The sequence below is a fragment of the Phalangium opilio genome, unplaced genomic scaffold (assembly GCF_054372755.1).
Source record: "Phalangium opilio isolate 3A_F unplaced genomic scaffold, DU_Popi_V2 ptg000003l_1, whole genome shotgun sequence".
NCBI lineage: Eukaryota > Metazoa > Arthropoda > Arachnida > Opiliones > Phalangiidae > Phalangium > Phalangium opilio.
Genome location: NW_028324145.1, coordinates 14,436,996 through 14,462,916, shown reverse-complemented (window position 1 = coordinate 14,462,916; position 25,921 = coordinate 14,436,996). Strand labels below are relative to the sequence as shown.

The 25,921-nt window shown below is 41.6% G+C and overlaps 2 protein-coding genes and 1 long non-coding RNA gene across 4 annotated transcripts in view; 1 reads left to right on the top strand and 2 right to left on the bottom strand.

The window, feature by feature from the left end:
- Positions 1-4,557, bottom strand: part of ttv (exostosin glycosyltransferase 1 ttv) — a 105,957-nt gene extending 101,400 nt beyond the window's left edge. Inside the window, exon 1 of the mRNA XM_089841891.1 lies at positions 3,086-4,557. Within this exon, the coding sequence (XP_089698017.1) occupies positions 3,086-4,158 (1,073 nt within the window). The 5' untranslated portion in view covers positions 4,159-4,557. The remainder of the gene's footprint in view (positions 1-3,085) is intronic.
- The window catches only part of LOC149718047 (uncharacterized), a 128,350-nt gene extending 107,146 nt beyond the window's left edge, over positions 1-21,204 (top strand). The window contains exon 4 of the long non-coding RNA XR_016368411.1: positions 21,100-21,204. This is a non-coding gene — a long non-coding RNA (uncharacterized LOC149718047). The remainder of the gene's footprint in view (positions 1-21,099) is intronic.
- On the bottom strand, positions 12,508-13,902 carry LOC149718048 (uncharacterized). 2 transcript variants are annotated; one of them, XM_089841837.1, is made up of 2 exons: positions 13,656-13,902; positions 12,508-13,594 (listed from the first exon to the last, which is right to left on the bottom strand). In XM_089841837.1, the coding sequence occupies exons 1-2, from the start codon at positions 13,900-13,902 to the stop codon at positions 13,167-13,169; spliced, it is 675 nt and encodes a 224-aa protein (XP_089697963.1). In that variant the 3' UTR covers positions 12,508-13,166. The 2 variants fall into 2 exon arrangements, with proteins under 2 accessions (XP_089697963.1, XP_089697964.1); XM_089841838.1 differs by having other exon boundaries at positions 12,508-13,513.
- Positions 21,205-25,921: the final 4,717 nt, after the last annotated feature.

Below are 25,921 nucleotides of genomic sequence, written 5' to 3'. Positions count from 1 at the left end.
GGAGTTGAGAAGCGCCGAAGATGATTGTAGCCAAAGGCGACATTTCCATTAGAGGGCAGAAGCGCAAATTATATGGACCGTGTCGTCGTAGTCTTCGTCATCATTCCCCCCCCCCGCTTCCCCCGGGGGGCTCTCTCTCCCTCTCCTACTCTGGTCTATTGGGATGAAGCCCGGTAGTAGAGTAGGTTTCCATACTTTCACTTGGCCCCGAAGGCTTTATAGAGACGTCTTTAGCTGGCTTGATTTTCAGCAGCGGGGCCGCTATTGTAAGTTTGACATATTTTTGTCCCTCTCTCCCTATTTGCCCGCACCTGCGTTTAAAAGTTTCTCGGTCAACCAGGCTATTGTACACCAGGGAAAATCCGTGGAAAATTTTGGAAGGAATTCGTTTTCTTCCGTAGAGGGGGAACTCCCCCCGGGAGGGGGTTTCTTTAAAGTTATAGCGTGTCAACCTTATTTATCAGGAATTCCAACTGAAATTTGGGCCGTGATAAATATGAAGCATTGATCATTGCGACCGTGAAAATAATTTCAGTTTGACCTTGAACCTTATCCTTTTAATTTTGGCTTCGATGGCTCACTTGACCCAAGCCTTTTTCCTCGTGAAATAATACTGGGAAGGTGATTTCGTAAAGCATTTTTATTGGGTGTATTAGGGGGGTCCCCCCCGAACTATCTGCCCTTATATAAAACCATCAGTGAATGGTGAATGTAGTTAATAGATTTATAGCGATAGATTAAGGTTGTTTCTCGCTCTAATGACTGTCTGACACGCGACCAAAAAAGACTTGTCTAAAATGCTTTTGAAAATCATTTCTAACTCGCTCGCTCGCTACACACTCTCTTAGTGAATTTTCCACCTCCCCTTCTCCCTGTTGGCGGATCTACTTGGGTCGGTAGTAACTTAAGTAACCCTCTCCCATGCATTTAAGATCGTTATGGCGCGTACAGTTAGTTCACAGACGCACAAACGAGAACCGCTGCCTGCCGCCGCCTTTTAGCCAATGTAACATTAAGATAACAGGCTGAAGGGCCTTTTTCCTTAGCTCAAACAGAAAACGAATAGATCAAATCGGGGTCATTAGGCCTCCAACCCTATAGTAACCTTAATGTAAGGCCGCTCTCTCCTTCCTCCCTTCTCTCGTCTTTACCTCGTTTTTAAACGAGCCAGACTCGCTAAAATATCTGTACGAATCTCGAAATTAGCCAGTTTCAAAGAGCTATTTTTAATTGCCATTTGCGCCACTAAGATTACCGCCTATTTTTGTACACGAATAATTATCAAAGGGGTACTTGAACGAGTATCGTGTTGGCCGCCCTTTATTAACTACGGGCTCTAAAAGCCAGCTTGACTTATGGTCAGAGAGTAACATTGTCTCCAAAGAGACCTTTTTCGTCATTTCGGACAAGCTGTCCAAATTTTGGCGGCGAAACATTTTTCTCCAGCCTACTACTTTAGGACCTAAGGTTGACCCACTTAATTTCAGCGACGAACATGGCCAGGGATATTTTTAATTCTAGTACAAATTTGTCCCCTTTTTAAACCCGAATAATGTCCATCCTTTAAAAGCTCTAGAAATTAATTAAAAGCTGGAAATAGGAAGGGGGGGGGGCTGCCCTAAAGTTTGAAACAGGCCTGTTGGAATTTATAGAATAATTCCGCGAATATTCAAAAATGTAACAATATTTTCATTAATAACTTTGCCAATGGAGACGAGTTTCGAAAGTGACAAACTCTCGGGGGGTCTTGACTCGATTTGGTTGAACGATCGTCAATAATGGCGTTGAATACTTAATTACGCGTAATCCGCGTCAAATTACGTAACCCGGTCAGGATACGACACCCCCACGGTACGCCGTATTTTGTCACGTATTATCAACCCGAAATTGTTATTCATTTTAAGATAAATTAGGTGTTGCCCAAACATGATTTTTAGAAACCCTAATCAGCTTTTCGATAAGTCACGACTACGGATATGGTCCCCTTGAATTGTCGGTGATGACTTAAACCATGCCGCGCGCTAATTAACTCTCCCACGCTAATTCCCGTATGGTTAATTATAGGTATTATTAAAATTAAACTTTACATTAATTATTTTAAAATATCAATTTGTTAGTCCTTGGAAATTCTCTCGAAACCCACACACGCGTAGAGAGGGGCTACCAGGTAACGAAAAAGGACTGCTGTGACACCATTTTTTTTAACTAATCGTTAATTACAGTTGTGGGATGCTCGCTTTAACAAGCGTAAATGTGCCATTTCGAAAATTTAAAACTTAACCGTAGTTCTTTAGACTGAAAGATTCCCTTTGAAACCTTGATGGGGCGAAAGCGTGTAAAATATTTGTTTTGGTTTTGCGTCACTATACGTGGGAAGCGCGCAGCCATTACTCTCAAATAGGGAGAGATAGAATAACGGTTGGACTTTAATTTTATTGTTCTCGAGTTTTATTTTTCTTTATTTGACTCGTATAATGCGCCGTATAAAATGTGTAGGTTTTGAAAATAAAATTTGTTAGTTTTCAGGCCTACGCGCTCGCTCGCCCGCCCGCCTTATCTTATTCGAGACGCTCTTCAAATAAATTTTATTTTACTTGTCAAAAGGTCGTCGCTCTTTTTCTCGCCAGTCTCGTCTGAGGCGTCAATTACTTAAGTTCCGCCGTAATGAATCGGTATCTTTTTTAATTGCACTACCATTGTTTTCATTGATATTTAAAGGACAAACGCACCAATGTTTTGGAACATTTCTCTATGATGAATAATTCTACCTTCCCTTTAACACCGAAAGACGTCGTGTTTGACCCGTGACCTCCATTTGTAAAAATTCGCGGTGAAAGGGGTAAATTTGGCCTAATCGGCGTATTAAATTTGAATGCAAGTTTGATTATGATTGTTGTGTGTGGAGGGAGGAATATCTCGTTACTTAGTCGCCTCTAATCTCCTCCGAGCGGAATTTGATAAGATTAGGGCTCCTAAAGAAATCACGTCATGACGAAAATGTATTTGTCATAAGTGTCGTCGCGAGCTGGGGGTCGTTTAAGCCAAGCAAGCGAGAGAATAAAAGCAAAATAATGTGTGTGTTTACCTGTCGTACTCTCTGTTATCCTTTTCGCAGCGTTCGTCCTTCATTTCCTTCCACTTCTTTCCGTGTTTGCACGTGGTCAGCAAAATGATGTCTTTTCCATTTTGCAAGTGATAGAGAGCGTTTCTCGTTTCGGAACCGATACCGTACAGATAGCGCTTCCCCTTGAATACCAAGAGGTACTTTTTGTTGGCTGGAAAATTGGTGGCTGTCCTGTGAGGCGGGTCAACGGCGGCCACCTCCATTCCCGGGGGGCTTCCACCGACACCCCGCTCGGGGTGCTGTTTGGAAAACAAAGGAATGGAGACGTCGAAGTTGGGCCGGAATCGGGCCCGAGACGAACTGGCTTTGGCCAAGATGGCTTGACCTAGATCGAAGCCCAAGTCCTCCGCGTATTCCGGCCACGTTCCCGAGTACAGGTTGAAGACGATGTGGTTTTTGCCGCCGTTCCAGAGAGTTCTCTGTTGGTCCAGCTTGTACTGGATGTTTTTGACGTAGTCTTTGCTCAGCGAATCGCGGTCCAACGTGTCCAAGGAGAGCGCGAACAAACAGGCTTGACTAGGGTCGGCCGTGTAGTACCTGGACTGCTGCAGAACGTTTATAATCTTTTGGTAGGTTGGCGAAATCTTTTCCGTCACCGGGTAGACGTAGACTTTGAATTCGCCGGCTCGACAACGCGAAAAGTCGAAGCACGTGGCCATGCGACACTGCTCGCTCTTATTGTTTGTCGCCGTCCGAGTGGACGACTGTCGCGAACTGACCTCTTGGTCGGATTCCGCCGACACCACCACCATTCGACGCTCCATCCGTCGCTGTCGGGGAGAGACGGCCAGGTCTTCGTCGTCCTCCAGGCGTCTTCCGTCGGCGGCCGATTGGTAGGACCTGCCGGACGACGACGACGAGGATTTGGGGCCCACCGATGACGCGGCGGAGGAACTGCCGAGCCAAGGGCGAGCGGCGGCGACGCCTCCGGGTTCTCCAGGGCCAAAGTTCCGTAGCCGCGAAACGCCGAAATAACATAGTGCCAGGAAGGCGCAGCCGACGATCACTAGGAGATAGCGTTGTTTGGCTCGCATCGGTACCGTGGCGGAGAATGGTGGAATTTCGGAGGGAATCGAGAGAAGGAAGGGGACAGCCGATGGGAAATTGAGAGAAGACAGAAGCCCAACTGGGATGTCCAAATGGGGAAGGAGGATTGGCGGAAGTGGCCCCGGGCTTCAGGTCCGCGTCACTCGGGACTCCCGATACTGAAGCTTAACGACTAACGTCCACGCCGATTCAAGTCGACGACACCGAGTCGCGTCTTCGATTCGCCGCTCCGCCATCTTGCCAAGTCTATGCCATGTGTGATAGACGAACGTTCCCGTTTTTTGCGGAATGCGCCCACAATCCGAGCCGAATACCTCGAACTCGGGATGAAAACTACTACCAGGCCCCGATCGATAAGCTACTAACTCCTAACACTCTAAATTCCTCCCCCCACCAAACTCGTTCCACGAAACAACCTCGGTTGGCAAAGGCCGAGAGAGGGAACTCTAGTCTAGACTTTATCCCAACAGCCGGTTTATCGATTTCTCAGAAACCTCTACGCGTAGGGGTAAATACCCTACTCTGGTAGGATGGTAGGGAACTGTAGTCGAATAAGTACCAAGGTCAAAGCGCACCCTCCCTTCGAGAGAGGAAAACAAAGCCTTATCACGCTAGCCGCGGGGAAATTGTACAAGGGCGGATCCGCTCTTCTAGTAAAAGAGGGGGTTTGAGCGAAAACGGAGCGGTCCATTTTGCAACCGGGGTGTATGTAGTCTCTCTCTCTCTTTCTTAAAGTAAGCTTACCCTCCCGTGATAAATTGGTCTTTAAGAGCGAGAAAAGTGGAATTGTTTATACAATGTTTACATCATTCGGCTTTACACCGTCCCGGTGTGTTAATGCCGACCGCCCCCTCTAGCCCCGCTTCGCCTAAATAACCTTGTTTAAGTCGTATCTCGAAGAAAGAAAGGTTATTTAAGTTGGCGCCACGTCTTATTTCCATTAGAAATATTTAGTAACTTATTTGGTATTTAAGGGCTCCTAGTTGATTACCCCGAATCTCTCGTGCACGACCGTAATTTACCATCTAGCATGTTCATCCTTCAAAAACGAGGTAAATATATACGCAGTCGGCTTAATCAAGTACTCGTTGAGCGCCGCTACCTCTACCACTCGCTCTACCACCGAAACCCATCACCCGAAGTAAAGCCCCGCTTATTATAGACGCTCGTCTCGGGGGGAGAGAAGAAATACTGGCGTATTGCAGGGGCCGGCTGGTCTAATAATTATCAAAACCCAGTCAGTACATCTGGTTCGAAATTTCCTTTAAAATCCCTAAAACCTGGCTCGAAACTTTGAATCGTCATCGAAAATTAATATCAGCTTAGTAAAATTCAATCCCAATTCAATTTTAAAAATATTTAGGTCAAATAGTTGCTTTTCTTGGGTAACTGGGGGTTATGTCGAGTAAGGAGCTTCTGGTAAGGCGTTAATCCCGTCGCTCTGCGCTGGTACGATTAGCGAGGAAATAATGATGAAAATATTTTCATTTTCGCCCGAGTTTTTCGGACATCATTAAGCGAATGCTCACTCATTTTTCCTTCCGTTTACGTTAAGTGAGAGAAAGAAAATTTTGTATAATTATTCCTGGAGCTTATTAGTATTCGACAGCACGCTCCCCACACTGGCCCGCCCGCCTTTTTCGCTGATTCCAACCATTTTCAAACGTTGTAGTCAGAAATAGGTTTTAAAACGGGACTCGCCTTTCGAGTCTCCGTTTCCGGTAATGAAAAGTAGCTCATAGAGATAACAAACGGGGGGAAATTCCTCCAATACGATACTGATCGGGCGCTTACTTTATAACGGTCTATATTTAGTCTAATTTAAGTTGTGACGGGCAGCCCGAGCCAGGAGGAGGCGTCTGCTCCGGATTATACACTATTCTGTCGCGCGCGCAAATTCATGAAATATTCAAGCGAGGGATGATAACGGTTTTCATGAATAATTCACGCATTATAGATGGACGCCGGTTATACTAGGCAAAATAGGCCATGCAGACAGAATCCTTTGGCGTATCTAAATAGTAGGTCGCCCCCCCCCCCTGCCTGAAATAATCTTTTTTGGGGGGGGGAAGTCCCCGATTACTTCGAGTCAGCCCGAGCTATTTCACTAAGAAGGCGCGCGGGCTATTTACCCTTTGAATCCCGACTCTCTCGTCTCCCCTTGATCTAAAATCGGCCTAGGTGGGCGGCAGAGAAGTGCCAGAGGTAAAACTAGGGCTACGCGAGGAATCAGTGGGAAAAAGTCAGGAGGGAATCAGTGGGAAAAAATCAGGATGGAATCAGTTGGGAAAAAATTAGTAGGGAATCAATTGGGAAAAAATTAGTAAGGAATCAGTTGGGAAAAAATTAGTAGGGAATCAGTTGGGAAAAAATTAGTAGGGAATCAGTTGGGAAAAAATTAGTAGGGAATCAGTTGGGGAAAAAATTAGTAGGGAATCAGTTGGGAAAAAATTAGTAGGGAATCAATTGGGAAAAAATTAGTAAGGAATCAGTTGGGAAAAAATTAGTAGGGAATCAGTTGGGAAAAAATTAGTAGGGAATCAGTTGGGGAAAAAATTAGTAGGGAATCAGTTGGGAAAAAATTAGTAGGGAATCAGTTGGGAAAAAATTAGTAGGGAATCAGTTGGGAAAAAAATTAGTAGGGAATCAGTTGGGAAAAAAATTAGTAGGGAATCAGTTGGGGAAAAATTAGTAGGGAATCAGTTGGGAAAAAATTAGTAGGGAATCAATTGGGAAAAAATTAGTAAGGAATCAGTTGGGAAAAAATTAGTAGGGAATCAGTTGGGAAAAAATTAGTAGGGAATCAGTTGGGAAAAAATTAGTAGGGAATCAGTTGGGGAAAAAATTAGTAGGGAATCAGTTGGGAAAAAATTAGTAGGGAATCAATTGGGAAAAAATTAGTAAGGAATCAGTTGGGAAAAAATTAGTAGGGAATCAGTTGGGAAAAAATTAGTAGGGAATCAGTTGGGGAAAAAATTAGTAGGGAATCAGTTGGGAAAAAATTAGTAGGGAATCAGTTGGGAAAAAATTAGTAGGGAATCAGTTGGGAAAAAAATTAGTAGGGAATCAGTTGGGAAAAAAATTAGTAGGGAATCAGTTGGGGAAAAATTAGTAGGGAATCAGTTGGGAAAAAATTAGTAGGGAATCAGTTGGGAAAAAATTAGTAGGGAATCAGTTGGGGAAAAAATTAGTAGGGAATCAGTTGGGAAAAAATTAGTAGGGAATCAGTTGGGAAAAAATTAGTAGGGAATCAGTTGGGAAAAAATTAGTAGGGAATCAGTTGGGAAAAAATTAGTAGGGAATCAGTTGGGAAAAAAATTAGTAGGGAATCAGTTGGGGAAAAAATTAGTAGGGAATCAGTTGGGGAAAAAATTAGTAGGGAATCAGTTGGGAAAAAATTAGTAGGGAATCAGTTGGGAAAAAATTAGTAGGGAATCAATTGGGAAAAAATTAGTAGGGAATCAGTTGGGAAAAAAATTAGTAGGGAATCAGTTGGGAAAAAATTAGTAGGGAATCAGTTGGGAAAAAATTAGTAGGGAATCAGTTGGGGAAAAAATTAGTAGGGAATCAGTTGGGAAAAAATTAGTAGGGAATCAGTTGGGAAAAAATTAGTAGGGAATCAGTTGGGAAAAAATTAGTAGGGAATCAGTTGGGAAAAAATTAGTAGGGAATCAGTTGGGAAAAAAATTAGTAGGGAATCAGTTGGGGAAAAAATTAGTAGGGAATCAGTTGGGGAAAAAATTAGTAGGGAATCAGTTGGGAAAAAATTAGTAGGGAATCAGTTGGGAAAAAATTAGTAGGGAATCAGTTGGGAAAAAATTAGTAGGGAATCAGTTGGGGAAAAAATTAGTAGGGAATCAGTTGGGAAAAAATTAGTAGGGAATCAGTTGGGAAAAAATTAGTAGGGAATCAGTTGGGGAAAAAATTAGTAGGGAATCAGTTGGGAAAAAATTAGTAGGGAATCAGTTGGGAAAAAATTAGTAGGGAATCAGTTGGGAAAAAATTAGTAGGGAATCAATTGGGAAAAAATTAGTAAGGAATCAGTTGGGAAAAAATTAGTAGGGAATCAGTTGGGAAAAAATTAGTAGGGAATCAGTTGGGAAAAAATTAGTAGGGAATCAGTTGGGGAAAAAATTAGTAGGGAATCAGTTGGGAAAAAATTAGTAGGGAATCAATTGGGAAAAAATTAGTAAGGAATCAGTTGGGAAAAAATTAGTAGGGAATCAGTTGGGAAAAAATTAGTAGGGAATCAGTTGGGGAAAAAATTAGTAGGGAATCAGTTGGGAAAAAATTAGTAGGGAATCAGTTGGGAAAAAATTAGTAGGGAATCAGTTGGGAAAAAAATTAGTAGGGAATCAGTTGGGAAAAAAATTAGTAGGGAATCAGTTGGGGAAAAATTAGTAGGGAATCAGTTGGGAAAAAATTAGTAGGGAATCAGTTGGGAAAAAATTAGTAGGGAATCAGTTGGGGAAAAAATTAGTAGGGAATCAGTTGGGGAAAAAATTAGTAGGGAATCAGTTGGGAAAAAATTAGTAGGGAATCAGTTGGGAAAAAATTAGTAGGGAATCAGTTGGGAAAAAATTAGTAGGGAATCAGTTGGGAAAAAAATTAGTAGGGAATCAGTTGGGAAAAAATTAGTAGGGAATCAGTTGGGAAAAAATTAGTAGGGAATCAGTTGGGGAAAAAATTAGTAGGGAATCAGTTGGGGAAAAAATTAGTAGGGAATCAGTTGGGAAAAAATTAGTAGGGAATCAGTTGGGAAAAAATTAGTAGGGAATCAGTTGGGAAAAAATTAGTAGGGAATCAGTTGGGAAAAAATTAGTAGGGAATCAGTTGGGAAAAAATTAGTAGGGAATCAATTGGGAAAAAATTAGTAAGGAATCAGTTGGGAAAAAATTAGTAGGGAATCAGTTGGGAAAAAATTAGTAGGGAATCAGTTGGGAAAAAATTAGTAGGGAATCAGTTGGGGAAAAAATTAGTAGGGAATCAGTTGGGAAAAAATTAGTAGGGAATCAATTGGGAAAAAATTAGTAAGGAATCAGTTGGGAAAAAATTAGTAGGGAATCAGTTGGGAAAAAATTAGTAGGGAATCAGTTGGGGAAAAAATTAGTAGGGAATCAGTTGGGAAAAAATTAGTAGGGAATCAGTTGGGAAAAAATTAGTAGGGAATCAGTTGGGAAAAAAATTAGTAGGGAATCAGTTGGGAAAAAAATTAGTAGGGAATCAGTTGGGGAAAAATTAGTAGGGAATCAGTTGGGAAAAAATTAGTAGGGAATCAGTTGGGAAAAAATTAGTAGGGAATCAGTTGGGGAAAAAATTAGTAGGGAATCAGTTGGGGAAAAAATTAGTAGGGAATCAGTTGGGAAAAAATTAGTAGGGAATCAGTTGGGAAAAAATTAGTAGGGAATCAGTTGGGAAAAAATTAGTAGGGAATCAGTTGGGAAAAAAATTAGTAGGGAATCAGTTGGGAAAAAAATTAGTAGGGAATCAGTTGGGAAAAAAATTAGTAGGGAATCAGTTGGGAAAAAAATTAGTAGGGAATCAGTTGGGGAAAAAATTAGTAGGGAATCAGTTGGGGAAAAAATTAGTAGGGAATCAGTTGGGAAAAAATTAGTAGGGAATCAGTTGGGAAAAAATTAGTAGGGAATCAATTGGGAAAAAATTAGTAGGGAATCAGTTGGGAAAAAAATTAGTAGGGAATCAGTTGGGGAAAAATTAGTAGGGAATCAGTTGGGAAAAAAATTAGTAGGGAATCAGTTGGGGAAAAATTAGTAGGGAATCAGTTGGGGAAAAATTAGTAGGGAATCAGTTGGGAAAAAATTAGTAGGGAATCAGTTGGGAAAAAATTAGTAGGGAATCAGTTGGGAAAAAATTAGTAGGGAATCAGTTGGGAAAAAATTAGTAGGGAATCAGTTGGGAAAAAATTAGTAGGGAATCAGTTGGGAAAAAATTAGTAGGGAATCAGTTGGGAAAAAATTAGTAGGGAATCAGTTGGGAAAAAAATTAGTAGAGAATCAGTTGGGAAAAAATTAGTAGGGAATCAATTGGGAAAAAATTAGTAAGGAATCAGTTGGGAAAAAATTAGTAGGGAATCAGTTGGGAAAAAATTAGTAGGGAATCAGTTGGGGAAAAAATTAGTAGGGAATCAGTTGGGAAAAAATTAGTAGGGAATCAATTGGGAAAAAATTAGTAAGGAATCAGTTGGGAAAAAATTAGTAGGGAATCAGTTGGGAAAAAATTAGTAGGGAATCAGTTGGGGAAAAAATTAGTAGGGAATCAGTTGGGAAAAAATTAGTAGGGAATCAATTGGGAAAAAATTAGTAAGGAATCAGTTGGGAAAAAATTAGTAGGGAATCAGTTGGGAAAAAATTAGTAGGGAATCAGTTGGGGAAAAAATTAGTAGGGAATCAGTTGGGAAAAAATTAGTAGGGAATCAGTTGGGAAAAAATTAGTAGGGAATCAGTTGGGAAAAAAATTAGTAGGGAATCAGTTGGGAAAAAAATTAGTAGGGAATCAGTTGGGGAAAAATTAGTAGGGAATCAGTTGGGAAAAAATTAGTAGGGAATCAGTTGGGAAAAAAATTAGTAGGGAATCAGTTGGGAAAAAAATTAGTAGGGAATCAGTTGGGAAAAAAATTAGTAGGGAATCAGTTGGGGAAAAAATTAGTAGGGAATCAGTTGGGGAAAAAATTAGTAGGGAATCAGTTGGGAAAAAATTAGTAGGGAATCAGTTGGGAAAAAATTAGTAGGGAATCAATTGGGAAAAAATTAGTAGGGAATCAGTTGGGAAAAAAATTAGTAGGGAATCAGTTGGGGAAAAATTAGTAGGGAATCAGTTGGGAAAAAAATTAGTAGGGAATCAGTTGGGGAAAAATTAGTAGGGAATCAGTTGGGGAAAAATTAGTAGGGAATCAGTTGGGAAAAAATTAGTAGGGAATCAGTTGGGAAAAAATTAGTAGGGAATCAGTTGGGAAAAAATTAGTAGGGAATCAGTTGGGAAAAAATTAGTAGGGAATCAGTTGGGAAAAAATTAGTAGGGAATCAGTTGGGAAAAAATTAGTAGGGAATCAGTTGGGAAAAAATTAGTAGGGAATCAGTTGGGAAAAAAATTAGTAGAGAATCAGTTGGGAAAAAATTAGTAGGGAATCAGTTGGGAAAAAATTAGTAGGGAATCAGTTGGGAAAAAAATTAGTAGAGAATCAGTTGGGAAAAAATTAGTAGGGAATCAGTTGGGAAAAAATTAGTAGGGAATCAGTTGGGAAAAAATTAGTAGGGAATCAGTTGGGAAAAAATTAGTAGGGAATCAGTTGGGAAAAAATTAGTAGGGAAAATATCAGTAATGGAAAAATACCTCCCAGCAGAAGTAGCTTAAAAGAAAGTCATTTTCAAATATTTGCCCTAAGGACCGATGCAATTAGCGACTTGGATTGAGTAACTTCGGGTTAAGCTACTTCTAATTTCGGGTCTCTCTCTAATATGAGCGTCGCTAATGTTAGTCGCTCGTTTTGGCATTTCTGGGAAAGAGACTCTCCAGGGAGGCGGGGGGGGGCGGAAAGGAAGGTGGGAGTTTTGAAATAGAGTAATTTCAAATGAGGCGGAGCCTATTTTGTCGTCTGCTTATAGCCTAATGCAAGCACTCAATAAGATACTTGAGGACTAATCACGCGTAAAATTAGTATATAGTCTTTGGCAGCCGCCATTAGGAACGCGGTATGTTATTTTGTTTTGATGTTACATTTTACTTCTCTTTTAGACTCCAAGCTGTTTTTTTGATATTTTTCGATTAGCTTGTAAGAAATGGACATTCCGTCGCTATAGATGGCTAAGAAATTCACGTGAAAAAGATATTTGGTTAAAATAGCATGCTTAAGTGGGGTCGAGTCTGGAGTTTGTTCTTTTCAGTGATTTCACGTTACATGTCTAAAACTCAAGAAAATCCCCAAAGGAAAATGGGTTTGTCCTAACTGTAGTGATGTAATCAAGAACAGAAGAAGACTGAAATTTTAATGAGTTCCTACTTTTTACCCAATTAATTGATTGACTAGGATATAATACCTATTTAAATGAATGTGATAAACTAGCTGCCAAACGTTTAACATAATGTGATTAAGAAACTAGCTCACTAAACAAACTACTTAGTTTTAAACCAGTTAATTAGAAGAAAATGCATTAATAGGAGAAACTGAGATTTAATTTTGAGATAAAGAATATCTGCCTGAAATTTAATTTTGTGATAAAGGATAACTACCTGAAATTTAATTTTGTGATAAAGAATAACTACCTGAAATTGAATTTAGCGATAAAATATTCAGTTTAAAATAATCAAAGTAGACGAAGTTGAAAAACTATACTACAAATAGCTTTATTAGTGGATATTCCTATCAAACAAAAAATCTTGTTTACATAGGAGTTTGTTTAATTATTAAAATTTACATTTGGCAAATATAATTCCTATTATTATTATAATGAATAATATACTTTTTTAAAATTAACCGGTTCATCATTCGCTAGAAGTAACAAATTAAATTCTTAAGTATTACTATTATTCAATGGAAACCACTGAGCTTAGTTTACAATTTTTAAATAAATATGGTTCAATTTCCTCTAAAATATCATTAAGCTGGTCGGAAGATTCAAGGCCAGTGAAAAACAGAACTTTGTCCTTATCACCCTGAAAGAAAGACTGACTCAATTGTAGCTTTTCTATTTTCTCATCTCTCTTCTCTATGTCACAAGTTAGTTTCCTTATTTCCTCATCAGAACTTCTAATCATGTCATTAACGTCTTTAAGTTGAGTTGTCAAAGCTTCAATTAATTCTTTATATTCTTTAATTTTAAATTCTAAACCTTCCGCTTCAAACCTTGGGCAAACCCTTAAAATTGTTTGTCCACAAAAGTCAGTTGTATTTGGCTCTATCTGACAGCAGATATCAACACCAACGGACTCTGTTTGTTCACAAAAATCAACGCCAACAGACTCTGTTTGTCCACAAAGGTCAATGCCAGACCCCTAATTCAGGTTCACTTAATTCTGTCAGTCCAGAAATATCTGTATCTATTACCTCCATACATTCACAAAAGTCAGTTTCATCCTGGTTAATATTTTGTGAAGTATGCGCAATAATAACTGATTCGGATTTATGGCTATCGCTTTTGTTGATAGACGACAAGTTTTCCTCAAAAGCAACGGAACGGGAAAAATTATCCAACGGTGTTGATGTTGCTTCTGGTTGATGGGATACTGTCGAACTACCCCTCTTTGGTGTTGAAAAATGTAGTCTTGACCTTTTAATTCTTCTTTCGTAACGTGCCACTTTAGCGGGAGTCTGAAACGTGGACGTATCTGATAAAGATTGACTATTTATATCATCAAATGATGGTAACCAGTCTGGATTAGTTTTATCATAAAGTTTGGCTGCTTGCCCTATAAGAGGCGTTAAAATTAACATATCTGAATGACTAAATGATAATATTTGACATCTTACCTGAATAAAAATGCCTCGAGCAAACTTTTAGCTTAGACTTAGAAGCTAAATCAAAATCGCTAAGCCTTAGCTTGATAATCCACTGTTTTCGTCTTTCAGTAGATAGTTCTTCAGTTTGGGTTCCTTGTCCAGATATTACCCCAGGAATACAATAAAATTTAATTTCCCGAGTGTCTTCGATGCTTCTAAATTTTCGCTTTTCACCCACGCAATCTTTTACACAACAACGCTGATGTTTCCTGCTCATTTACGCGAAACGCGTTTCTAATGGCGGCTCTCTTGTTTACCTTTGAAAATCACATGGCGCCACCACGCGCCACCATCATTTCTTCTACTTCTCCCCCCCCCGCTACGTAAAAGATGACGTTGCAGCCAATGCCCAAAAAATTACTCTATTGAGAAAGGCAAGTTCGACGATTGGAAATTTCGAACTGATCTGAAGGTAAACATCTCGCGGTGTTTTTCTTTTGTCAAAGGTTCCCTTTCCCAAAGAGTTTTCCCTCATTTTATATCCGTGGTTCGATTAGGATACTGAAACGAAGTGGACGAAAATTTGAACGTCGTGTGTGTTAGGGGAAAAAAGTCGAATTTTGAAAAGGTCATTTTGGGTAAAGTTGTTTCGAGAAAATGGTTCGGCTTATCTAGCTGACAGTTTGACGCGCCACTTCCACCTTTACCTTTTGCCTCGGGGGTGGGGGGGGGCGCTCGCTGACATCTTTTCGAGAATGGAAGTAATTAGGGTTATGAGAGAGGGTTTTTCTAGAATATAAAGAATACTCGTTTTTTCCCTATAGATAAAATTTGTTTTCTGTGTAAAACCCGCTTTCAAACTCGGATGCCAATCAACCAATCCAAGATAAGATTGGGGGGTTTTTTTGGTGGTGGGGAAGGATGGGGTGTACAAGCAATTCTGGCTTTGGCTACCTTGTTTTCGTGGCCCATTCCAAATTTAGGAATTTATTTGCGTTTGAAGGATAATTTTTCTCTTCCGAATAATTTTTTTCAATAATACCAGGCGCCTTTTCTTTATTTTTTTCCTGCCAAATCTTCCACTTTCTCGTTTGGAAATTTTTGGCAGCCTTTATTGAAATCTACTTTGGGATAAATTTTCGGGAGAAACGGCGGAAGAGTGTAATACTGTAATTTAAAGCTTCCCGCCCCCCCCCCTTAAGCGACTATTATTCTTTTCAGGGGGACAATTTGGCCGAGAAAATATGAAAAAAGGTCCGATTGATCCTGGTGATTTTAAGCACTCCTGGGAATGAAAATGTTATCGAAACGAGGGGGGGGGGGTTTGTAAAAATATTCTTAAAGGGAGGGTGAAGTAAACGTAGATAGCCGAAATGAGGTTGCTTTTATTCTCTCTTTAAAAGTGAAAGTAGGCCTAGCTCTCACTTCCATGCAGAGGGGGAGCGAACGTATTCTTATATAATTTTACAGCTTTAGCCGCAAATTTAAGATCGTAATATTTCGGGGTTGGCGGAAACACTTTGGTAATCCTCGGAGTAAAGGATTTCTCTCTCGTTAGATTACAGCCATAAAATGCTATACTTAATATAAGAGAGACCTAAATCTTAGGACGTTTTACCCCCCCAAACATTCTCTCTTTCTTTGCTGCTTCTTCCTCTCCTCCAAGTACAAGTACAAGCCGCTTGAAATGGCCAGCTGTAAAATAGAAGGGCGTCGTCCGGCCGTAGTAGCGCCATTTTTTTTTAAACTGGCTCTCCTAAAGGGATAGTTGCACGTGGGTAATTCTCGTAAGACGGACCAAGCATTTCAATCTGAATTTTTATCCGAACTGATTCGACTAGCTCTTTAGCGCAACTCCTTTTAGCGCCTTTTTCTTTTCTTTGGACACGACGTTGTGGAACTCCTTCTTTTTTTGCTTTCCTTGTCAAGGGGGGGGGGGGTTGGTACTGGGATCTAAAATCCCTTTCAAGAGGAGGAATAAAACGAAATGAAAACGGATGAGTCCCCGAGCTTCTCCTCGACTATCTTCGTTTCATTTCGAATCCTCGGTACGTTTTAAGGCCAGCTCACCCTTTTGCGGTGGTCTAACTTCGAGGAGGAAACCTGAATTTGGTGTTGGTCTGGCCTTCTTTAAACTACGTTTATCCCACCCCCATTAGAACCTTTACTTTAAATTGTCAACTTCTGCCGTTGAAAATGGGATGAACGTAGCTTTCCATTCGTATTGTATTTTATTATTGAGACGAACTGTGGGACTCTGTCCTACAATTTTCCTAGACAGGGATAAGTTTCAACCCCTTGTTTTTTTCAGGGAGGGGGTCCCGAGTTATTTCTTTTCATCTAGGCGGCATCTACTAAACATTAACCTCGTGGGAACGCGTTATCTCTTTTCTCTTATTACTGGACGAAGTTGAACTGAAATGGAGAGAAACTTTCAAATTGGGGCTTTAAGTTATTTGTCGCCCGCATTCAACCGCGATCCCAGTATAGTCGGCTTTTAAAGGGGAATGTACTTAAAAACTCTTGGAAACTACTCGAGAAATCCCGTAAACAAATCTTCACAAACCGAAGAACGCCATCGAAACAACAACCTTGAAATTCTTGGGTAAATTAATTCGGAAACCGGACACCGTCTCTTTAATTCGGACGCTTGATTTGAGAGTGCACTCCTTTACCGATTTTGTCCTCTTTGGTTTCGCGACTCGCCTAAATTTTTATCCCTGGACTCGAAGACAAAAGAAATTCCCGGGTAAAAGGAAGGCGTGATCATTTTCTCCCAAAAAGGCTTTTGTTTCGACTTTTACACGTGAAGGGGAAAATCTTTTAAAACCTTGCCAACGTACGTCGATACTTCTTATTTCTGCCCCGGTTTTTTCTCTCTTTCTCTCTGTGGCCGTTGTAGGAGCTAGGCCTCGGGCCAATTATTAAGGATTTTCTTTCAACGCGGTATAGTGCATTATCGAGATGAGCGGAGCTCGAAGACAAAAGGTAAAACGCCATCATTGTTTTGCCGGCGCACTCTCTCTCTCTTTCCTTTCCAATCTGCCACTATCATCCGACTCCCTGGACCAGTTTCCATTCCACCTTAGCCGCGCAGAGTCTAGACGCCAAATACCTTTACGCGCGGGGACCATTACTTAATCGTCTTAAGACGCTTAAATTATTAATTTTAAGTCTGATTGTCGTTTAACATTGAAAAAAGAACGAACTGACTAAGGTTGGGGTACGCGGAGGAAAACTGAGGACGTCAAACTCGATTAACCTTTCGTTTTGAGTTCAAAACTCTTTTAATCCTCGTCAACTTAATTGGGGCTTTCTTGTATGAAATTCTATTTCTCCATTTTGAAAATGAAGAAAAACTAGGTGCTGACCTCGTGAGGTGATTGTTGGGTGATGAAACGGTGCCAATATTGTTCGTAGCAATTAGGATCCGTCTATTTCTACAAGTATAAATCTGGGAAAACGTACGAGAAAGTATTCTTTGTATTGTCCGACACCATTCCGGTGTTGCTGTCCTTTTACTTATTCACGGTTCTCTCGCTAGCTGCCACCATCATCAATAACAATTAACGATGGCGTCACCGAAATGCCTGTACCACCATGCAGGAAAAAGTTTCTTTTAGGCCCAGGGAAGTCGTAAAAAAGGGGGAGGGTCGTGAAAGGTCATCGCGTGAACTTCTTCCCTTTTCCTCGATTCGCTTTCCAAGTATTTTTCTTAGTCTTACCAGATTCACTTTGCAAAATGGATGAGAGCCTCGACACAAGCCACGGGCCGAATTAGGTCTTCCTGCAGAGGCCAAATGGTTAGGGAACTCGGCATCTCTGTTTACGGCTCAAGACAGCTGCTCGTCTCGCTTCGCTATGTCCTTAGCCTTTTAAGTCGAGTAACTATGACTGAAATAAAAGTAGACTATGGCTATTCTTACCCGATTCGGATAACTTGAAGAGGCGCTTGACCTTTTGGACTGACCATTTTCAATCTTGGGAGTATACCTTAAGCGGCTTTCGGGTAGCGATAAATACAAAGCGTGTCCGAAGGTGGTCACCATGCAGTTAGTCTCCCTCCCCCGAGAGTTCGGACAGATTGAGATCAAAGTCTCTCCTCGGAGATTAGTCTTCGTCCGGTAGCCAATGGCGACTGACCAACGCTCCGTATAAATTGAAGGCAAAAATAACATCGAAAGGCTTATCTTTGGCACAAGAGCTCAACCAGTAATTCTAAATTTAGAATTACATTTCCATGGTTTCTTAGCTTAACGCGAGGTACAAGACCGTTTGCCCGATTAATATTAAATAATTTAGTTTAATACTTCATAATCGAGATGAATTTCAAAACTTTCCCAAAAATGTCAACCAGGGAGATTTGGTTAAAATTTTGATTTGTTGGCCTATACTGCTTAATAGAGGAGACAATCTGCAGCCTAAAAAGTATTGAAAACTTCGTAGAATTGATTAGTCTTAAGAAGCGAGTTTCAGTTTAGTTGTAAACTTGTTAGTCGTGGAACAGTACCTTAATCCCCGGCGCTCATCTTAAACTCTTAGCGAATTAGCGATACTCGATCCCCGTTCGTTATTTTGCTTAAAACTTTAAAACCCAAGAGTGATTAGGTAATCGTTGTACTCGTCCGAAAACAAAAGGGGGTTATAGTGGGGGGGGGGGTGGATGGAATGGATCTCTAGTTGAGACGGCTTGTTTTAAAACCTCCAAGACGCGCGTTTTGCTCGGCCGCGGATTTCGCACGACCATTTTCTCGAGCCGAATTAAGAAAGGGGTAACTTCTCCATCCTGGTGGTGGTTTCTTCCGAAGTCCATAATCTTGGGTGAAAGCTTCCGCCGCGCGGCTTAGGGGGAGGGGGGAGATAAGCTTACTAGTTACCCCCGAAGAACTGTCCTGGATGGCGCCGTATTCTAGGCGACGCGGTGGACAAGTTCCGTGTCCGTGTTGGATTTCCACTAGGCGGCTAATCCCCCGGGGGAAATCATCCTCCAATTAGAGGAAATAGACGGCGAGGGCCGGAGAGTGCTGCAGGCTCTAGGCCGCTATATCTCGATCTCTAGGACTAGCCTGACATTTTCCACAATTTTCCAATCAATCAAGTGGACGCTGTTAATGCGGAACGCCCCCCCCCCTCTTCTTCCTTGTCTCCGATGGACTTGTCTAGAGTCTCCCTAAAAGGAAAGGGAACGACGGGTCCAGCAGGATCAACCGAAGGATTTGCTTCGCGGAAGGTTAAGCGCTTCCCTATTCGGGTCAACTTTTTCCCTTCTTGCCACTCGGCTTATCTCTCTCCCTCTCTCTCCATTCTGTTTCCCCGGTTGCCACCACCTTTTGTTGCCAATAAAACTGCAGCGAAACTTCTTCTCCGGAGCTTTAAGCTTATACCTTCGTTTCAAGGGAGAGTGAAACTCATCTTGTTTATTATAATGACGTTCAATTTTCACGAAGGATACTTTCAACATCCCTTCAGTTTAGTGAGTCTGATCCGAAGCCGCCGCGTATCGCTTTCTTCCCAAAATTTTCGACTTTATCATATTTTTTTAAATTCTTTTTATCGACGAAACATTTTTGAGAGGAATTTTTATTAATTTCGCAGCTCGCGGCTTCGTCTGGAGCGCCGAGCGCCCTTTTTAAAAATAGCTTAGGCATTTTTAATCTAATTTTAATTAGCCGATTTTGTTAGAACTTTTTCTTCCTTAATTTCGCTTCAAATCGGGTCCCGTCCAAACTGGGATTTTTCCTGGCGCTCAAAATCACTCGCAATTTGCTCATCTTCGAAGAACGAAACGGTCGAGGCTACGCTTCAAAAACGTGGTCCATTTTTTTATTGAGCGTAATTTTTAGAACAAAAGCCCTTGATGGAATGCCAGGCGTTGCCGCGCGACCCCTTGAAAAATATTTACTCGAGCCCTGATTGTCTGGTTAAGTTGGGAGAAACTTCTAGGACTAGTTGTCCTTACATCAAATTAGCGAAACCTTATTATAACTTTGGAAAGAGTATTTTGCCATTTGATAATTAAACTCGTTGGATTTGCATCTGAGAGATTTTAGAGGCGAGATCGGTGGTAGAAGGTAATTATTAGTCAAAGCAGCTCGGCTAAATATTCTTTCCCGTCAATTATCTCGACAGCTCCGCAGTTTGACGTAACAAATTCGTTAGCAGCGGGGATCGACTCGTTGGGAAATCAAAGCAAAGAGCATCCCTTCCACGGGAGTGCTAGTTGGGATGTTGGGAAAATACTCGCGGTGCCACTCTTCGAAGAGTTCGGCTTCTCTGCAGCTTTTAAAGAGTGTGTACGAAGGAAGAGCTGGACGCGGCCGAGTCCCTCGATCATCAATCATGGCCGTCACGCTCTTTCCTCTCCCTAGAGGGCGTTCTTTTACTCTTGGAGACCTCCATTCTCTGGTCCCTGAACGGAATCTCTCCGGGAGAGCCCGCGACTTCTCTTCATGAACCTTGTATTTTCTTGATTGCTTTCTTTTGACTCTCTCTCTCGAAAACGCCTCGGTGAAAAACTTTTCAAAGCTCTTTTACGTAATTCGCGCTCAAAAAAGTTGAAACGAGTCCTTTAGTAGCAATCTGGCCTATTATTTTAGGCTTTTACCTACCAAACCGGTGTCAATTTCGTCAAAGCCGCCATCAGAAGTTAATTCGCGGCCGAGAGACAAATTAATACGAGTCAAATTTCTGACATTGAAAAATGGAGAGAGCTTCTTTCAATCGCTTATTGCCGAGGAAGGGAAGGGTTCAACTCCGAATTACCTAATCATTTGCTCTTCCGCTTTCGATAGAGTTTAGTCCGCTCTTTGTTTCTCTAGTCTATTAGCAGCCCGGCGAAATGCGATAGCTTAATGGACACGCGAGGGGGGGGGGGGGTATATTGAGTTGTCTAGGACGTGTTGGCTAGCTTGTAATGAAGATGCCAGCCGTTACCCGAACCTTTTTCATAATTCAAGCTTGGTTAGTTCCTTTAGAAACGCGCCTTGATCCACCCCCCTCTTTCTCGGCGCTAAATGGCCGCTCGTGCCCACCGGCTTCGTTTTAAAGTTCACCTATTGATTTTAACTTTCTGTTTCGATAAGCCAACGTGAAACGTCACCTGAATTAATTTTTCAAGCGCATTTTCGCGTGCCCAACTTTGTTCCGTATCGTGAAAATGATATTTTGTTTATGGCGTGCGTGATACCATACAGTAAGAGTTTATAATATTCCTTCAATGTGTATATCTCAAAGTATGCCAATTGTTACGGAGATTATTATATTTCTAGAGTGGTCATTTCAGCTTAGGTTACTACGCTCTTTTAAGCTTATTTATGAGAAATTTCAACCATCCCTATAAAGAATAAAAATGACCTATATTTCCCATTTTTTAACCTTGGCCCGTTAACCTTATCACTCGTAGTTCATAAATTTTTCGAAAGAGAGCGTGCTTGGAGAATTTTAAAACTGTTCTTTCTTGTTTTTACTCTTTTAGAGAACCAGGCGAGGCGAAGAAGGCAGAGTGAACGGACAATTCCCCAAGCAACTTTGGACGTGGAAAAAAGACGGCTTCATCAGGAGAAAAACACAAGGTTTCAGGTAGGCGAGCTAAACTACTTTTCTCGGCACAATTAATCGTGAAGGGGAATTGTATTCGTACGCGCTCATTGACCGTGCACCCGTTTACTTCAAATAACCGAGTTATTTTAAAAATTTACCAACTCGTAACCTTGACCAGTCTGAAAGTAGTCAGCCGGTAAATGCTGGCAAAAATCAGACTGAAATAAATTTTGGGGGCCGCGTCTCTTCTTCTTCTTCTTCGCATTCCGCGCTCGTGGTTAGCTTTTCCGCACGTGCTAAATCGTGGTTCCCGGCCCAAAGATGGTTTAGTAACCGCCTAGCGCCTGCAAGTTTGGGACTCGAATGGGATAAATTAGCGTTCCTCAACCATTTCTTCGAGGAGGGCTGCTTGGGAATGGGGCGAAACACGTTCGGTTATGGAATAAAGTAGCCGATATAAAAACGTTATAGATGGTGCGATATCGCTCGTTGGAAATCCACTTCACGTAGCCTAAACCGCGCTCGCCCTCCTCCATTTTGCCCGACATCCCCCCCCCCCCGTATAGGGCCGATATAACGATCGAATTCCTGGCGAATCACCCCTTTAAAGAATGAAGTCTGGACCATTTTTCCGATCAGGACTCCGAGAGGAAAGTTTTTACAAGTTCTTATTCCAACCCCCACCCCCACCCCACCTTTTTGAAATGGGTGGGGGAGGGGGTGAATCCTTGCCATTGCGACCTAAAACCTAAATAGCAACGTTCACACTTGCGCGCTGACTCTTTGTGACACGTGACTGTTAAACAGTATAAATATAAAACTTTCACTCTTTGGCGAGCTCGGGTGATGGAATCCCCTTTGACCCCTGAACCCTGAAATGATCTTTTCCTTTTAAAGGGAAATCATTAAAAGAGTTATATAGCCGCTTGGTTTTATTCGGGGTCCATCGTTAGACGGTGCGAATTCGACTTTAAATTTAGGAAGGAAAAAAAAAAGAAAAGATAGATAAAGAAGTAGTAGATGGAAGCGGGTGGTGATCTTAGCAGTAAGTCAGAGTGGCTTTTTGTCGTTGACCGTTGGCTTTCCTTTAATAAATGTTCACTCTCTCCGAGTCCCAGCATCGTTTCCCAGCCCCTTCTTTCTATCTCTCTCTATATATAAACGTGTTATAGAGCACCACCCTATGGGGGATGTCAGGAGGATGGCTGCCGCAACCTCTTCTCCCGTTTTATGAGATGAAACTATAGGTAGAACCCGAGGATGACAAAAACAAGACGGCCACTACCAGAGTCAGTCTTCATCCTTGGTTGACCATTACTATAGTTGGTAACGTAGACAATGGCCACATAGTGCCAACAGGCATCCCCTCATCCCGGCTTCGAAATGCGGTTGAACATATTTTGAACACTACTTGAAAGGCGAACGAAGTAGTTTCTCGGTTTTGTATTGTAGGGGCTGCGGGGTGATTATAGTATAGGAAAGGAAAAGAGTTTTTCTCGATGTAGATCAATGGATTTTCTTTAAGAAACACTGGTGGTATCTTCTATCTGTCGAAGAAATTGTCCTCCTCTATCGAGCAGGCAGGAAGCTTCACACTCTCTCTTGGGAATTCCAAAAGAGAGAGAGATTCGCTTCTCTTATATATCGGAGCTCGAAGTTCTATTTCGTTCCGCTTTTCGGATACTTATTTTCGTTTTTATCGTTGCCACCCTTTGTCTACGAAAAAGGTCTAAATTCTTCGGCTTCCAATAAGATTCTGCAGGCCCTTAAAGGCCTAGGATTTATTATCAAGCGGCCGGCTCTTAGGGACCATGCAGCGACCTTTTATTGAAAGATATTGACGTCAAATTGGATAACTTCTAGTTAACTCGCTTAGTATATAGACAACTATAGGTTCTATTTTTGCAAATATCCCCCAAATCGTATATCTCGCTTTGAAACTTTAAATCGCGTCGAGAGGGGGGGGCAGAGTTTCGAAGGGACAGCCACGGTCCCTGAGCTCTAACGAGGATAAAATTTCACTCGACACTAAATTGTTATGAATTTGACAAAGTTCGCTAAATATCCGCGAGAACCAAATTTGGTTTATGCCTTCGAAACATTTCAGATGTACCTGGCGAATTTTTGTCGGTCACCGATTGAGCGGACTGGGGCAAATTAAGGAACTTTACATCGTAAATAAAGCGAATAGGCCTTAAGGAACAAAATAAAAGATGGGTAGCTACAGCGTCCTTCTTCGAGATCCGGGCTAGAATTCTTCCCAGGGAAAGCGTTTATTAGCACCAGTTGTTTTTCTTCCGCCGACTGAGAGAGCGTTTTTCAAGATGAGATTTAACCATCGAAAGGGTTACTTCTTTCCTTTCTGGCTTTTGGGTGCAAGTACTTTCTCAGCCTGGAAAATGCGGTTCGGTTCGGGTCTACCCTTCCCTATACCAACTGCGGGGATATTTCCGTTCGGATACGATGTTGTATCGCTTGGCGCGGTTAGTAGATGGCTAAACGTGTTTTTTTTCTTGGTTCCCCCCCCAGTTCGGACGTTGTTTGTGTGTGGGGGGGGGAGGGCCTAAAAGCATTCCTACTGGTTACTGTTGCTTTCTCGCGGGTCGCCTATATATACTCTGGATAATATTAGGCTGCTTTTTCTTTTATTTGGGTGTCGCTGGCTTCCTAAACACGGTTGATCGCCACCGCGGATGGCCATCTAGCTGCTTATGTTCGGACCCCGTCATTACGTAAGCCCTAAGAGTCCCGCTCGCGGCTACTATGAAAGGTCGGACGGGGGTCATCCGCTTTTACGAGCCTGGCTTTTCTCTACCGTACATCAACCACTTTTGAGATAGTTACTCGAGGGTTGAAACCCCTTTTTTCAATGGACTCTTTAGATTGTTTCTAAGGCTTGAAATAGCTCAAAACCCTTCTTGGGATTGGGGTTCCTTAACCATTTCTCGACGTAGCGCTGTCGCCATCTTGACTAAAATGTCTGGAATCCGATGGATCGTAAATTTTGAGTCTGCATGTAGTGTATGGGGCGCGTAGTGGGTGGGTGGGTCACACCTGCTGTTTCGGTTTACGTCGGTCGCGCTCGCTCGTTTAAGGCTTTTGATCAGTTAGTAATTAAATTCCGGCGACCGTGTCTCTGGCGTCACTTCAAAACACGTTACTTTCTCCAGCCCTACGCGCTTGCTTTTATACGTTCTTTTCTTGACATCCGCATCAGCTGGTATGTCGCGGATTAGGGGTTTTGTTTCGCCACTAGAACCCTTCTGACCGTACCAGCCATCCACGGAGTAACCTTTGTTGTTCAGTTCAACTATCCACTCGCACCCCCTCCCCCGACCTCCCCGGGTTCATTTAAGAAGGCTAATTCATTACCACGCTGTTAAACAACCAACAATGATGAAGAGATATTGCTTTCCATTGAAGACCCAAATATCTTCTCTTACTACATACAATTAACGCGTCCAGTTTTTTGTTCATTCACGCCGGACCTCGATCATCTCCCTTATTTTCTCGCGTAATAATGAAATTCCCCCAGCTGAGCCGAGGGGTTTCGCCCCCCCCCCTAAAAATCTCTCCATTCAAAATCCGCTGAATCCCGAATAAAGCTAATTGGGATAAGAGTGGCTAGAAGAACGAGGCTTCGAACCCCACCATGCACCCTGACCTGAAGGCCTGAAAGTTAACTAAATAAATGGCTTGTATATAAAAAGGTATACTTGGCCAATTCTTAAGCACAGCTCACTCTCTTTGCACGGAGAGAGAGAGAGAGAAAAACATCCAAATGAAATTTCAAAAATGCAATTCGCGGAATGAACTTGTTTTTCTAAATGATGTTCCGCTTCTTTTCTTCGTACCGGTGGAATCCCAGTTATTTTTTTTATCAAATTAATTATCTTATTCTAATTAGGTTTTTCCGTTCCTTCCGTACAATGTACTCGCAGCAAATTGAATTTTAAAAGCGATAACATTTTCTCTCTCTCTCTCTCTCTCTCTCTCTCTCTCTCTCTCTCTCTCTCTCTCTCTCTCTCTCTCTCTCTCTCTCTCTCTCTCTCTCTCTCTCTCATTTGGAATTAAGCCGGCTTGATTTACGACCTTTTTGCGCTAATAATCGTAATATTTTCGCTGTCGGATTTTTAATTGAAATTTTATTCATTCGAAGCGGTACTAGTAAAATGGAATGCTAATATTAAAATAATTTAGAGTGTAGAAGTTGAAGCAATTTGTTTTCCCAGCAGCCAGACCCTAAAATTATAAATTTAAATTTAATAGAAACAGATGTTTCCTAGATTAATATTCAACCTTTGTTTTAATGGAATTAATCGCTTTTGACGTGAATTTTCAATTATACCCCGATGAATATTGTCTGCGAGTTAATTTGTCCTCAATATCCACCGAGTGGTGTTTTTGGACCTTTTATAATATTCAGGAGCGCCGTCAATAAATTGAAATGGCGCATGCTGGAGCTGGATAACGTTTAATAGGCTGAACATTGCCTTGACGTTTGTGGGCTGCGAGGTTGTTGGAATAATTAGAGTTGGAATTCATTTAAGAAGACATCCTGTTTCGGGGCGAAATTATGTCATTACCGAATGACCCATTCGCTTGTTAAGAGAGAGAGAGAGAGAGAGAGAGAGAGAGAGAGAGAGAGAGAGAGAGAGAGAGAGTGGCTCGTCATTTTGAATTTAGATGTAAATTTAGCTCGGCCTTAAGGAGTTTCGCTCGGCCCGACTCTGTAATTACGGCGTCTCCTCTAATAA